Source organism: Pezoporus wallicus, unplaced genomic scaffold (genome assembly GCF_028554395.1).
Source record: "Pezoporus wallicus isolate ANWC-B61680 ecotype Strahan unplaced genomic scaffold, APGP_CSIRO_Pwel_v1 contig_161, whole genome shotgun sequence".
Taxonomy (NCBI): Eukaryota; Metazoa; Chordata; class Aves; order Psittaciformes; family Psittacidae; genus Pezoporus; species Pezoporus wallicus.
Window position 1 is genome coordinate 4756925 of NW_026642654.1, and position 14611 is coordinate 4771535.

The window sequence follows — 14611 nt, forward strand, 5'->3', positions numbered from 1 at the left end:
TCCAGTAAATCTATGCATTTGCCCAGAACACTGTTTTCACAGCACAGCAAATCAAAAGCACAATCATCAGTATTATTTGTTTAGAACAAAATAGTGCAAAACACGCTTTGAGAACTTCAAAGCTGTTCTACTTCCAAGGGTATAATCTTTTCTTTACTGCCTTGCAGCTCTTGAAAACTAAATCCTGAAGTGGAACATAAATTTGGAAACCAGCTCCTTCTGCTGAGAAGATTGTTGCTTTCCTCTCAGCCTCATGTCTGCAATTTCTGCATCAGACTGCCTACCAAGATTGAATTACCTTTGCAAACAGGTTCTGAAGGCTATTGCTTGGGGATTATAAAGTGGCATATCTTGATTAGCCCACTGTATTGTTACCTCTTTACTATGCAAACTAGTACCTCTTTCTTGTAGGTAACAAAGATACAATAGCTATAGCAAAGTTAAGATAATAGTGAGATAAAGAGATATTTTGTGTAAAGCTTTTCCTTATGGTAAACTACGCATGAAATGCTAATAGAGCTCAGCTTGAAGTTTATTCTGTAACTCCACTGTGAGCGTGAAGTGTCCAAAATCAGTTTTATAATAAAATTAACAATATTTGGGGCTTCTCACTGTGACAGAAAAAATTGTTACTTGTGTGCAGACCATAGTATTGAAGTGGTTGTTCTGTGTGTGGATCCTGGTGAATGAAGGGGCGCTCTGTCTCTTGCTTATACTTACAAGAAGCAACAAGTTTACTTGGCTTTGAAGTCAGAAGATTCTGCACTATCTCAGGTACTGCCATTAGTTCAGGCTGTCATATAAACTGGATGATAGGAGGGCATGTGTAAGCTTTGCCTGAAACTCTCCTTCTTCAGCCCTATCTTATTTGTTTTGCTGGGGAAAAAAAAGCCAGCCACTTGGTACTCTTTGGGTTGTTAGTTTTTTTTTTTCCACTCTCACTGAGACTCAGCATTTTGGAATATTCAAAGTGGTAGAATGTAACTAGGTTAGGGCATTTTTTGAAATGTCTCTCTGTATGATGGAAAAGGGCACTTTTTCACTTTTCCCAATGCAGCAGGTGTGGATCCTGTGCCTCCACTTAAACGGTGCCCGCTTTCCCTCCTTTCTGTAATGGCGAGGCAGGTGTAAGGGTGCAAGAGCTTTGTCTGTTCAAGAGCTTTGGCGCTCAGGTCTTCCCGCACTGTGGTGTTATTCCTTCTTGTGTGCTGAGCTGTAAGGACATGTATTTCAGATCTCTCTGATCTTCAACCTCTAGATTCAATATCGGGTGATTCAGGGAGAGAGATGAGATACTGTGGCAGGATGACCTTTCTGAGAGGCATTTTCTTTGCAATTTCATTATTGGGGATTTTAGTGATGGCAGCTTATACCAAGGACTGTGCGTTTTTTTGAGTTACAGTCATCCTTTGAATGCTTGTGGTAATAATTTCTTCAGCAAAAATTTGAGCCACATGGAACAATGATGATATTTTAAAAAAACATTAAAAATATATTTGGCTTAAATTTATATTAAAAAATAAATTATATTTTAAAACATATTTGGCTTAAGCAAATGATCTTTTCAGTCTTGCTTGCTGTCAGAGCTGACTTAATCTTACTGTTGTGGGCTGATTTGTTCTCAGAAATGCATTGTTACTTATAAAGTTCCTGATCAAGATTGTGTCAAAATGTTAGAAATGAGCTGAGGCACAGAATTAGATCCTGCACATGCATTTATAGGACATTAAATTCTCTAATTACGTACATCAAGCCTGGGCAATTAATCAGTAAATAAGGTTGTTTACTGTAGTCTTTCTCTTATCTAAGCAGTTCATTTCCTGGGTTTATGCCAAGATATAAAACTCTCACTGGTTCCTCTCAGTCAGGTATGTTAAAGCAGGAACATTGTCATTTATTTCAGCTTTGTACTCACTATTTTTTTCTACATATTCTGTGAGGATATGCATATCCATGTGACATTATCTGAGGAACTGGCTTCATTTTTATTATTTCGACATCCAGAGTGTTAATATAGTTAATACATGTGATTGGCGTTACAAACTCATGAAAATAGTACTTTATTTCAGTTTCATGTTCAAAATTCCATGAGTAGGAGAAGTGTCCCTTTTAACTCAGTAGTAAATCCTTCCCTCAAAATATTCTTAGTATAAAAATTAGTGTAGTCTCTGAGGAAGTGTTATAGCACTACAATCCCTGATCATAGTGATGAATGTTATTTTAGACCTTCAGCTAAACAGCATTTAAACTCCATCAATCTAAAATAATTATTTGGAAAACTTAACGTAGGCTTGCTGTGACAGTGTGTATCAGCCAATCTGGGGTTAGAAAATGAAGTATATAATAGGGAACTAGAGCGTGTGGATTGACAGGAAGGATTGCCTTTTTCTGATTTTTGCTGTTGTGCTGAAAGCTGAGCAAAAGTTAGCATTTTATCCTAATGGACAGCATCAGGATTCAAATATTAATATCTGAATTTCATGAAATTATATTTCATGATTCTGAAGTATGAGAGTCGTGAAGAATAAAATGCACAAAAGGTTTTGCAGGTGATACTTGTATGAAAAGGGTCTTATTGTGGCTATGTAATCTGACTGCAAATGATTTTGTATTTGAATGGCAGTTGGGAGGCAATGATCCATTATAAGGGAATCTAATTCAGTGTTGAACAGAGAAAGTTGAAACAATTATAGTTAGTCCAGTATAAAAATATTGTAAATGAATGTGTAATGAATTCTGACTGCGCTGTGTCATTCTCTAGATCTTGCCCTTATATAAAACCCAGTGAGCGTCACCTCTGTGTCCATGTATTTCTGTTCACAATTTGAAAGAAGCTTCTTACAAGCACATACACATACATATGTAAACTTTTTCAAAAAATTGGAAGTTTCAGAGTTATTTTGAGAAGCTGGCACTCAAGAAGTAGCACACTGTGGAAATCATTTATCCCTGTTCCATAAATTTGGCAGAGGTAGTTCTTAAAACATTTCTGGGTAGAAAGCCTTTGTGCTGGTGCTCTGTATGCATTACATATCCCCTTATGCAAATAATCTGAGAATTCATCAGAGACTCATTCCTGCTACCCTTGTTACAGTTTACTGTGCAGTTTATCTACTGCAGACAAATCTAGATACCAAGAGCAGTCTCTCAAACTTCGCAGCTTCTACCAACAACAGCAACATGAGCTTGTTATACTATTATTCGCATGTCAGTGACATTGTGTTCAGCATATCATGCACAAAGAGAATTCCCATCCTAGTGAGCTTAGAGTCTGAAAAGTATCAGGCCTGATGCTCACTTCACACAAAGCAACATAATCCCATTCAAGCGAGTGAGCTCTGCATTACACAAGCAAAGGGTCTTGCTCATTGTTTCAAACAGGTGGAATTTGTTTTTAAATAGCAAGACTAGGCACAGGCAAGCAGCTAGTACCTTATATCAAGCTGTGCTATAGTACAAGAAGAGACAAAAGGCCTGGTCAGAAAATACAGAAAACAATTCCAGTTAATAGAATAAAAAACAGTCATACCCACTCAGAGTTCAGGTAGCTCAGAGTCATGTCAAGGTACATGTCTGCTTCTGATTGGAACTCTTCAGACACCCTGTTTTTCCCCTGCTCACCCCCACACTGCAATTTGGGCACAAAGAAGCCTCCCTGTGTAGTCATCCCGGTGATACCAGCTGCCCCTCCCCAGCAGCCCGAGGTGATGGTCCAGCTTATTCACCCTGCATGTTTTGCATATTGATTGCATGGGGTTGGGATCAGGCTTATTGCTCATCAGCCTTTCCAGGTCAGATGTAATTTGTTCAGCTTCCTATGGAAGATTCAGTTTGATAGGGTTTTCTCACTTTCTGTTTCATACTGCTGCATACCTGCACAGACATAGGCACAGAAAGTGCAAACACATCCCTTGTCTGCAATATCTTTGGGACTTTTTTATTGCTAATGATTTGCTAATTTTCCATTATCTGTCTTCTGTGCAGCACATTTTAAATACAGCACATCCACATTACAAAATTCTTCCTCCTCCTCTTCTTCATGTGTTTCTGTACTACATTATGAGAAATCTAGGACAAACAATGTAACAATACATAAAAGTGAATTTAAAATTTTGCCCAAATAAACCATAAACTTAAAATTCTTCTTAAAGTATAATCTTACTGCAAGAACGCATTATCCTCAGTTCTGTCAAAGTTACAGTACAAGTTCACCTGGCACGTTATGGTTACCCAGGAGATGTTCTGGTGAAGTTCAGAATCTCACCTGAATGCAGACCCGAATGTTCCCAAAGTTTGAAAGGAAAGACCACATCTGTGGCACTGCTTTACATGTGTTTAGTCTTCAGATTTTATGCTGTGCTTTGCTAACAGGAATTCCTTCCCTGTCTATTTTACTGGCATTTTGAATTCCCAGGTAACTTTCTGTCTGCATAGCTTAGCTACTGAATTGAATGTTCAAACCCAACCCCTGCCAAGAGCGATCAACCTCACCTTCATTTCAGACTGCTTCTTTGCCTTATCCACCTGTTCAGTTTGTGTGACATTTTAGTACAAAACTCATCGTAAAGGTTAGCTCCTTTTGTAAAAGTTGACATACCTTTGTGGAAGTCTTAACCTACATCTGCCAGACCCAAATCGAAAAGCTGTCAAGCTCTACCAGCCAGCTAGCACACCAAGGAGCTACAGATTCCCGGATCAGGATGGTTCCTCTGTAAAGCGTAGAATATATCCTATACCGCACTGTGTAGGTTGCATGGAAACACCTGAGTGGGATCTATGTGAGACAGCAGTATAGCAATGTTAACACTGTACTCCCCCCAGACTAATACATCTCCTGTGAAACTTACACATAGCTGTACAAATGACTGCAATAGTTCAGCTAAGCAGATGTGTCTACATGGCTTTAATTGGTGCTGCGTAGAAGTGTTTTGGTTCTAGCTGTGATTTCAAACATGCCAGCCACTAAATATTCTGCCCACCATCACCAGAGTAGGTCACTCTGAGGAACAGTCCAGAATCACTTAGGAAATGATCAGCTTGTTTCTTGGATCTGCCTCTTTTCCCTCCTTTACCAATTGTTCAGCAGTCGTAGTTCTATAAATGGGGTGGGAAGTGCTGTTCTCCCTTTCTCATTGCTTTTCCTGAGAGGTTCTTCTGTCCAGTTCGTGGCTGTGTCCCAAGACCACCAACTCACAGATGTGTTCTCTGCCTTCCAGGAGAGCAGCAGTATGGGTTTCTGGGCACACATTCACTGGAAGGGATATGTCTTGCATCTCACATGTGCCACAGGTTTGCTGATTCTGTGCTTATTGCCCAGGTCAGGTGTCAAATTTCTATATTTTTAGTCTGTTTCCAATCTTATCATGCTAGTACCAGCCACATGTGAGGGCAACCAGTTCCACAGAGCCACCCAGCCTTTCACAGGAGTAGTAATACCACAGTGGACATATAGTAAGACACGATGCAAAAAGTGACACTTGGAGATGCTGTGCTGTGTACCAGAAGGTGGACAAGAATTAGCCACTCCTTTACCCTGTTTTCCCAAAGACCACCCAAGCTTCAAGCTAGGACTGCTCTAGGGCACTGGAGTTAAAAAGCAAATGAACAATTAAATTCCTACATTTAGATTGCGAGTCCAGACATTTCGAATCCAACCGGGATCTTTCATCAATGGAATCTGAAAGAAACAAAGAATAATGAGGAATAAAATAGTTAATTAACTACTCACAGAAGTTAATGCATCCAGGCCTCAATTTAGGTCCTTGGAATCCAGGTGCTCTAGTGAATACCTCTCCTTTGATTCCTTTGTGATTCCCTTGCGCCATCCTCACTTTTCATCTGTACTGAGATGTTCTCGATTCTCTCTTTCTCAGGGGTTATGCAATCCTCTGCTAGTAGGATCTGATTCATTAGTGAGAGAGCTTGGAAGCAGGGGATCCCTGTGAGACCTGAGGAAGCGTGGACCACAACAAAGAAGACCTCTAATAACCAATAGGACAAGAAAAGGAATTCTGTGGGACAGGAAGAGCACATTTCAGGCCCTCTGAAGCAACTTGGAGTTCAGGGGCTGGCAGCACAGGAGACTTAACCAAATAGCTATACTTACAGAGCTGAGGTGGCACACAATTACTGTGACAACCTCTTCCTGAATACACAGAAGTAGGAGTGAGTAGTATCTTCTTCATTTTTAAAGAAGACACAGTTGCAAAATATATTAAAGAAAAAATTAACACCTAGTAAAAAGATAAACTTCCAGTGATGCTGGAGGTGATGGGATTCATGCTTAAAATAAACAAAAAGGTTACTGAAGAGAACTTCTGTACTGCATTTTGTATTATTTTTTTTTTATTCTGTAATGAAATTTTATACTGAAAAGATTAATTCTACAGGATTGATACCATGATATGAACAAATGATTTAAAAGATTTCCCTTTGGTCTTTAGACAAATTAAAATTCAAATGTGGCCCCGGTTTGCTGGTGGTGTGTGTTCTGAAAACATTCAGTTTCCCTCATATTCAAATCTCATTTTTCAAGCACAAATGTTCAACAATAAAAGCTAACAAAGTCATTATACTTTCTATCATTCTCAAGTTATATGACACCCAGAATGCTCTGCGTAATCAATCCTACTGAGCAAACTGAAAAAGCATGAAATGATCCCTTTTCTGAACTTTGCTTCATTTAAATACCGCTAATGAACAATAACAAATAAGGAGAAATCAGAAATAGAAAAACAAGCATTACAGAAACAAATTCACCAGTTCTGGTAGGCACAGTTCTTAAGGGCTCTGCTAATGTTCATTACACTCACACACTCTGTTATAAGTAGAATGACATTTTGCGTGGGTGATGTGAAATGTAAGTTTGGGCTGGCACTATCACAAGAAGACGGTAGAGGTCTAGCACGTAGGTCTTCTCTGTGCATGATAATACCTTGTACTTGAGCATTCCATTAGGGTTTGCACCACACTATTCAAACACAAATTACTGAGTCTGTCAACAACTTCATGGGCTAGGAGGTATTATTAATTAAATTTTTCAAATGAAGAAACTAAGATACACCCTGATTAAATGACCTACTCTGCATTACAAAGGAAGTTAGCATCTGAATTAGAAACAGATCTCTTTCCATATGGCCCATTGTTTTTTAACAACAACTCTATCCTTTCTATGCAGAACAAAAATACTGGCATTATTACACCAATTAAATGAACAGAAATAGCCTTGCAGGCTAAATTATTCACTGAAATACAGATGTGTGTTGAATACAAATGCTGGATTTAATAGAATTACATTTTCCTATTGCATGTGCCTGTTTGGGTTTAACAGGTACTTTGCTGCTTTGTTGACCAAGATGGTGGCTTGAAAATACCATAGCAGCTGACTGTTCAGTGATAACACTAAATATTTTAGAACATGAAATAGCACAGTTTCATCCCATTTTACACAGACTGATATGTAGGTATCTGTGTACGACTTTAGTCTTTGTCACATCTTTAATTCTAGGAGCACTTCCACCTCCCAGGGAGAAGTGCCAGCCCTGTCCATGTCTTGACCATATAAGAAGGAAACCCAGATGTGCCAGTTGGATGCAGTATTTGGGGAACAACTGGGTTCATTCCCTGGAAAGTGCCAGCCCCACAGTTCAGCTGTGGCCTCTGGATTTCCTAAAGGAAATAATCTGTGCAAAACAAGAACCAGTTAGGGCACCAGTCTGGCACCTGTGCACACTACTAGGTCCAGAATAGTTGCATTGAGGATGGGCTGGAAGGAGCAGCTGTGAGGGCAGCAGTACACTAGGAAGTGCTGCTTTCTTACTCACAACATCAGGGACCTGTTGGGAGAGTGGATCAAGGGTTTTTTGAATTAATTCATCCCTTCTTCCTCTTTCCCCAGACTTTGCATTCCACCCAACTAGAAAACAGCTCAGATGAGTAGAGTTCTTTTCAAGTATCTACGTTCTTGAAAGGACTAGACTGACCCTCCCTCCTTGTCCTTCTCCTTTTTCCCTCCCTCCCTCCCTCCCCCCCTTTCTTCTTTTCTCCCTCCTTTTCTTCTTCCCTCCCTCACTCCCTCTGTCCATCCCTTCTTTCTGTTTTTCTCCTCCTTTCTCTCTTCCTTCACTTTTGTTTCCTCTTTCTCTCACTCTCCTTTCTTTCTTAAAAACAAAGTTCCTTGATGAAATAAATAAATAAATAAATTTCAGAAACACAATTATAGGAACTGCCACAGGAAAATGTTATGTTTCATTAGCAGAGAAGTCAACAGTGTGTTGCAATAGAGTTGGTAATTGTACAATAGTGCTGCTGTCTGTGCAATCAGTTCCTCTGAAAAAAACAGTGATTGGAGACAGTCCTGTAAAACATTCTTTGTGTACTGCTGTAACAACCACGCGACTCTCCAGGATCCCTGCCAGCAGTCTAAAAGTACAGTTGATGTTGCTATTAAGCATTTGATCTTTAGAGTTGTGTGATCGCATTTGAAAAACAGCCCTAAGGAGCTTTCATTCAGTGTGCAATTAATGGAAAATTTTAGTGTTTATTGAATGATATTTTGTCCATTGTTTAGTGTGACTGTTACAAATTGATTGTCTGCCTTTTCTATTTAGTAAGCTTGGAAATGCAAACTGACATGAGTAAAAATTAATTTGAAGTAGACATGGTGTGTCAAATCTGTTTTTCAGCCATGCCAGTCTGTGGTCACCCTGCTGACCTTAGAGAACAAAGCTATTGTAGGGAAAAGATACCTTGTACTTAAGCTGGTGAAACAGGACACAAGAAAACTAAACAAAATGAAGGCAGAGGCGGAGGCACTGGGACACGCTGGTCTGTGCCCTGACACTGGAAGAATAGTGCTTGGCATGGCTGCAGCCCCAGCCAGCTAGCAGCTCCCAGTTTGGGAATGAGCACAGAGCATTTCCAACAGGCATCTGAATGGGGCCAACTGTTTTTGAGGTTGAAGGTGCTTAATAGCATGGAGGTGACTAGATCACACCAGGTAGCATCAAAGCCAAAGGATGGGCACTGTCACTGTTCAGTTCACTGGCACCAGTCTACCCAGCAGATCCAGATATCCTCTGCGCTACCTGAGTTTTTCTCCTTCCAGGAGTGTGTACATGTCACAAGTCCTGTTGCTCAGTTCTCCTGATGTCTAGCATTAATATTTCATAAGAAAATTGTAACTTGTGGTGCAATGCAGTATTTGCCTTTTGACCCCAAAAGAGAGGCTTTATGACCCTGTTTTGCCTGCTCTGGCAGCATTAAGCCAAGCTGTACTTTTCCCAGCTAAATATTTTTAGAATTTAGAGAATTTAGATGTTTAAGAATTAAGAGATTTCTTATTTGATAGAAGATGGAGTAAAACAAGAGAAATTACGGATACAGCATGATACATGCAGGAGAACAGATTAGTTTATACTTCATACTCTCACTAGAGTGAAAAATATATAATAATATTGCAAGGGAAAAATGAAAAGGTTGTAAGTGTAATCCATGTCTCCTTGGAAGAGATACTGAGATGCAGTGAGCATGAAATGTCACAGGAGACATTTAGGCATTAGGAAAACTTTACAATATGAGGAGTAGGCAAGCTCTGATGGGGCTTGCCAGAAGAGGCTGAGATCTTTCAGAGCAGGCTGAACAAGCATTTGTCAGAAATGTTTTAATTATAGCTGAATTTGCCGGTAGGCATAGAAATGGACCAGATGATCTCTCTGTCTCTTCTAGCCTTGTAGTCCATTATTCTGACAAAGTGACACAGCAGGATGAGGCTGCATTTTCAGGGGCAGCTTCCTAGCAGTGAAATCTCACAGTGGAAAGAAATCAGAAACTGGTGGCAAAAAACCCTGTTACATGAAATACTTTGAATGTGACTAAGAAAACATTGCAGAAACAAGTTGAAATGAAGGATGGCAGAGTAGCCAAGGACAGGGTTGGGTGACCTAGGAGGCTCTTCTGTCTCAAACTTCCGACTCAGTCTCACAACATCACCTGACTGCTGTTTAACTCATCACACTGATGCAACAGATGTTGTCAACAAAATTACTCATTTGTGAATTACTCAGCTAATTTAAATCTGGTTCCTACAGCAATCATGCCATTTAATGGAGTTAAGTACATGCTGCATGTGTTCTTCATTGCTGCTAATACCAAATAGAGACATCCTATTTCTTGCCTTAAGGAGCATCTGATTTTACAAAACAATTGTATGACCCACCTCTGGTGCCCGGAGGTGACTTATATGTTCTCTGCAGAGCAGCTGATCTGCTCTTCTGCAGAGACCCAGAGCCAGTACCTTTGATGAGAGGATACTATCTCCACTACAGAGTATCTTTTAAGCCACAAGGGGGAAAGAAGGCCAGCTTCTTTTAAGATAAGATGACAATCCTAAACTCAGCACATGACCAAATTATCTTTCTAAATGACCTAAAACATTTCCTAGTATCTGGAGTAGTCAGGTTTGACTGATAAGTAAGACATTAAGTTTTCCCGGAGAGGTGTAACTAGAATCAGGTGGAGCTTGGGATATCAGTGAATAACGTCAAAGAAATGTAACTATAGAGAGCTCTTGTCAGAAATTGCTTCAGGGACAATGTGGGAGCCGGGACAGCTCCTGCAGCATGAGTGCAATGCTGAATAGTTTATAATAACCCAGCTTCTAAACAAACAAACAAAAAAAAGTGACAGCATTTCTGCCAAAAATCCATGGCATTTCTGTCTTAGAGCTCCAGCCTTTTTGCAAAGCAGTGGGAGAACTTTTGGACTGCTGTGATGTGCAGCAGAGCCCAGGCACAGTGGTTTGCTAACCACAGCTGAAAGTGAGTTTGAGTAAAGGTAAAAATAAGGACTGGAGGTGAAATGCTACATGCAGTTAAATTACTTAGACAAGCACCTCACTATGTCCCAGCTCTGGATTAACACAAAAGACTCCAGTGTTGGCTTTTGAAATACACCTGTCCAGCCTGGTGCCTTATACCAGGTCTGAATTCTTTCTGGTGAGCTCCTCCCATTTCTTAACCTCACGTTAGTTACTCACAGCAAAAATTATCAGCTGTTTATCTAAAACCTGATGACACATCTGCTGACAGCTGATAAAGGCCTTTCCTCATGCCCACCAAACCATTCAGCTCAAGGAACGTGTTTGACAGCTGCCTCCCCAGGCTGACGTGATGGCCCCACTGCCACGCCTGCTGATTGCTTTTGGCGGATAATTTAATGACTGCAGTTAACACCGCACCTGGGAATGTGCCTCTTAGGAGCTGCCCTAGGCTACCAAAAGCTGTTTAATGAGGTGATGTTTCCACATCACCCGATCATCACACCCTCCCTCATGGCATCAGCCTTTCAAGACCTTGAGGCCTGTCAGCCCTCTCCTTCACAGGATGGCTTCACTATCAGGCCTGGAAAGGGGAACTGCTGGCTGCAGCTCTCCTCCAGACCACTGAGGAAGCCCATGCGTGTCTTTCATCAAAGTAGGATTAAAATGACTGCCTCCTCCTCACAGGCAGGGGTAGAAGGCTGGCAGATAGTGGAAGTGCACGACTGTGGTATCTGCACCCTACATGCCTTTGCACCTTGGGTTTAGCCTGGTGGGAAGCTTTGGGTCATCCAGACCCTCATTGTTAATGCACAAGGCAAAACTGTTCAGAGCTAGATCCAACAGAGTATGAGATTTGCACCCATGAAGAATCTGGAAACTTTTGGGTTTCCATGATAGAGAACAGACCAAGCTGATGCCTGACCTGACACTCATTCTGAGACACCACATACATGCTTAGTCAGGTACGCAGAGGACCCTCAGGAAGAAAAGAAGTCAGGAGTTATTAAGAAGCTTTTGGCTTAGTTTAGACATACTCCGGTCAAACAGGTACTGCAGCAGAGCTTATACCCAGAGCAGGTTTTTTTACAGGCTTGAGAAACTGGGTTTGTGACACACACTGGATTGCCAGGCTCCACAGCACCCAGAAGTACGCAGGAATAAAAGCTGCTATAACTGTTGTGTTGCTGCCTGCTCTTTAAGTAACACCAGGCACAGTCTGTGTGTGTTTTCACTTCCTAATAAACTTTGACATAGGTCCCATACAAATACCTTACAGAGCTTGTCAGGATCTTTAAGAAAAGAGCATTCCCTGATCCCATTCGCTTTCTGTGAAAATCTCAGCAATGTGTTTCAGGAGTGAGGACAGGGTTAGGAAGAGGAAGGGCACAAAACCTTGTGGTATACCCTGAAAAGCTGTACAAGCTTTTTGTGTTGTGAATTGAGCCCTTTGTCTGTTTGCCTAATGCAGCTGCCCCTGTAGCATGGCATAAATGTCACAGCAGCAAGTAGGAGGTAGTGGTCACATCTGAGGCTGACCTTTAAAAATCAGCTGGGCTTCTTTATTCTTTCTGTTCACCCACTTTGTTTGCTTGTAGACTTTTAATTTGAGGTCATTCCTGTGGGTATCATAGCTATTTTGGGCTGCAGGTGATGCTTCCCATCTCCCTGCTCATTGATTTGTGGAAAGCCCCTCATTAGAATACAATTTATTCAAAGATTAAATTTTGCCACAGAGGCAAGTTGCTTCAAGTCAGTACTGATATCTAAGTGCTAACATGTAAGCTACCATCCAGAGTCAGCAAGAATACCAACAGAGTAATGTGCACAACAGGTTTTAAGAAATGGCTTCATGGCAGGTTTGGAAGAGTGATAATAACCCTGTATTAGTGTTCATTTAATTAAAATATACATTTTATTTATACATTTTTTCCACTTTCTCTGGCCATCTGGGAAAAAGAAGTACAGGTAGGCTTGCTGTTTTTTCAGACCTTTCATGAAATCAAATCTTGAAGCCTCACGTGCATTACTAACTGCAGAAAAAAAAATATCATTGCCTTATATGTAGTCTTCATCTTTTTTTTAAAAAGTGATTTGCTAGCCACAGCCTTTTAGGGAGTAAGAGAAGGTCATTTTGTGGAACAGGGGTGTGGTTGTAATATGGCGAGGACAGAACTTGTGTCCCAAGATCAGATTTCTGGAGTGGAAGCAACAGGAGAGGGAAAACAGTCCTGTATCTGAAGGATGGGTCAGGAAGTTTGGAAACTTCCATTGTGGCCTGCACTGTCATGGGCTTTCCGTGCTCTGCTGCACAATCCAGCTTACCTCCCTTTGCTTCTGTTTCTTTTTTAAATATAAAATAGAGAAAACAGCATCGACCTCAGCCTACTGTTATGAAACTGGATTTCTCAATGTTCACAAAGGTTCTGAATGTCAGTACCCAAGGCTTGCATGTGGTAAAGACTACGTGTGTGTAAAAGTAAACACAAGTTCATAAATAGACTTTGGAAACACTTCCCTACTGGCTTTTATCCAGGATGTCAGAAAATAAGGAGGAGGGGGAAACTAAGTGTGCCTTTCATTGCACGTGATTTGTTTTCCTCACTAACACTACACACTGTTCAGGACTGTTTCTAGGAAGAAGGCAGTCATAAAAACCGATCAGAATGTGCTACAGCTTTGCAGACTAGTAGATAAACAGTATGTGCAGAACAAGGGGATTTTTTTTGCCTCAAATTCTTAGGCAGAAGCGTGTCAAAATGCAGCGGGTCAGGAACATATAATTCCTGCAATGTAAGTTTAGTATTGCCCTTATAGGAAGCTTTAAAAGTCTTTAGAAATATTTTAAAACATGTTAATAATCCCTTGGCCTTAACTGGGCTTTAACTAATACTAAAATAATTGCACTGGCTTTGAAATTCTTCCACCATGTGACAGCATCATACTTTCAGAGGTCTCATGCCTCTCCTCCTGCTTCCCTCAGTTTTTTGCCTAAACCAGGCTCAGTAGCCTGGCACCTATCACTCTCTTTTGCTAAATGCCATATAGTTTTTCTCCAGGAAGTGCAATGCTATGGATGAAGCTTTACAGATCCCCAACTATACAGCGTGCAGTTTAGATCATCAGCAGTTGCTCCACATGGAGCTGCTGACCCAAGAATACAGAAGCAGGTTAACTACAAGTGTTTTATTTTACACTCCTGAAGATGCCATTGATGCTAGGCTGGTGGTGAAGCAGCACTGTATTGATACAGCAACAACCAACTGCCCTTAGGAATGCTTTGGGACTTTATTTACTGATTTTTTAGTTTAAGAACAATATGGAGAGACAGGTCTCAAGACCCACACCATAAACCTCTCCCAGTATCCAGCAACATGGCTGAGGACATCAGAGATCCATCTCTCTCATTAGAGAATCCTGACTGGTGTTTGTTACCTACACAGGGCTGTATCTCCTCAGAAGTTAAATCAAAGGAACATTTGAAGTTCTATTTTGTGAATCATTTATTGAGTACACTGGACTTTGAAGGTACTCCTACATTCAGCTGGATGAAGGATTACTGCCCTGTGAAAAACGAGCACCTGATACCTCAAGACTGGCTGGCACCATTTTTTGAATTAACTTCACAGATGAGGAAGTCAGCAAAAAGTGACAAGAGAGAATCTTTTCATGGTAGCAGGCCTCCACATAGTTACATGTTTTCATTATAAAATGCCCATAATGTGATCCTATGTGAACAGATTCCTGCAGAGAGTAAGCACATAGGTGTCCCTGTTTTTGTTTTCCTTGAGGTGG

General features: G+C 40.7%; 1 protein-coding gene across 2 annotated transcripts in view; it reads right to left on the reverse strand.

Annotated features, from left to right (window-relative positions):
• Positions 1-14611, reverse strand: part of LPIN1 (lipin 1) — an 80611-nt gene that overhangs the window by 52300 nt on the left and 13700 nt on the right. For both annotated transcript variants that reach the window (XM_057431774.1, XM_057431776.1), the window contains exon 2: positions 5621-5677. In XM_057431774.1, coding sequence (XP_057287757.1) covers positions 5621-5677 — 57 coding nt within the window. The remainder of the gene's footprint in view (positions 1-5620; positions 5678-14611) is intronic.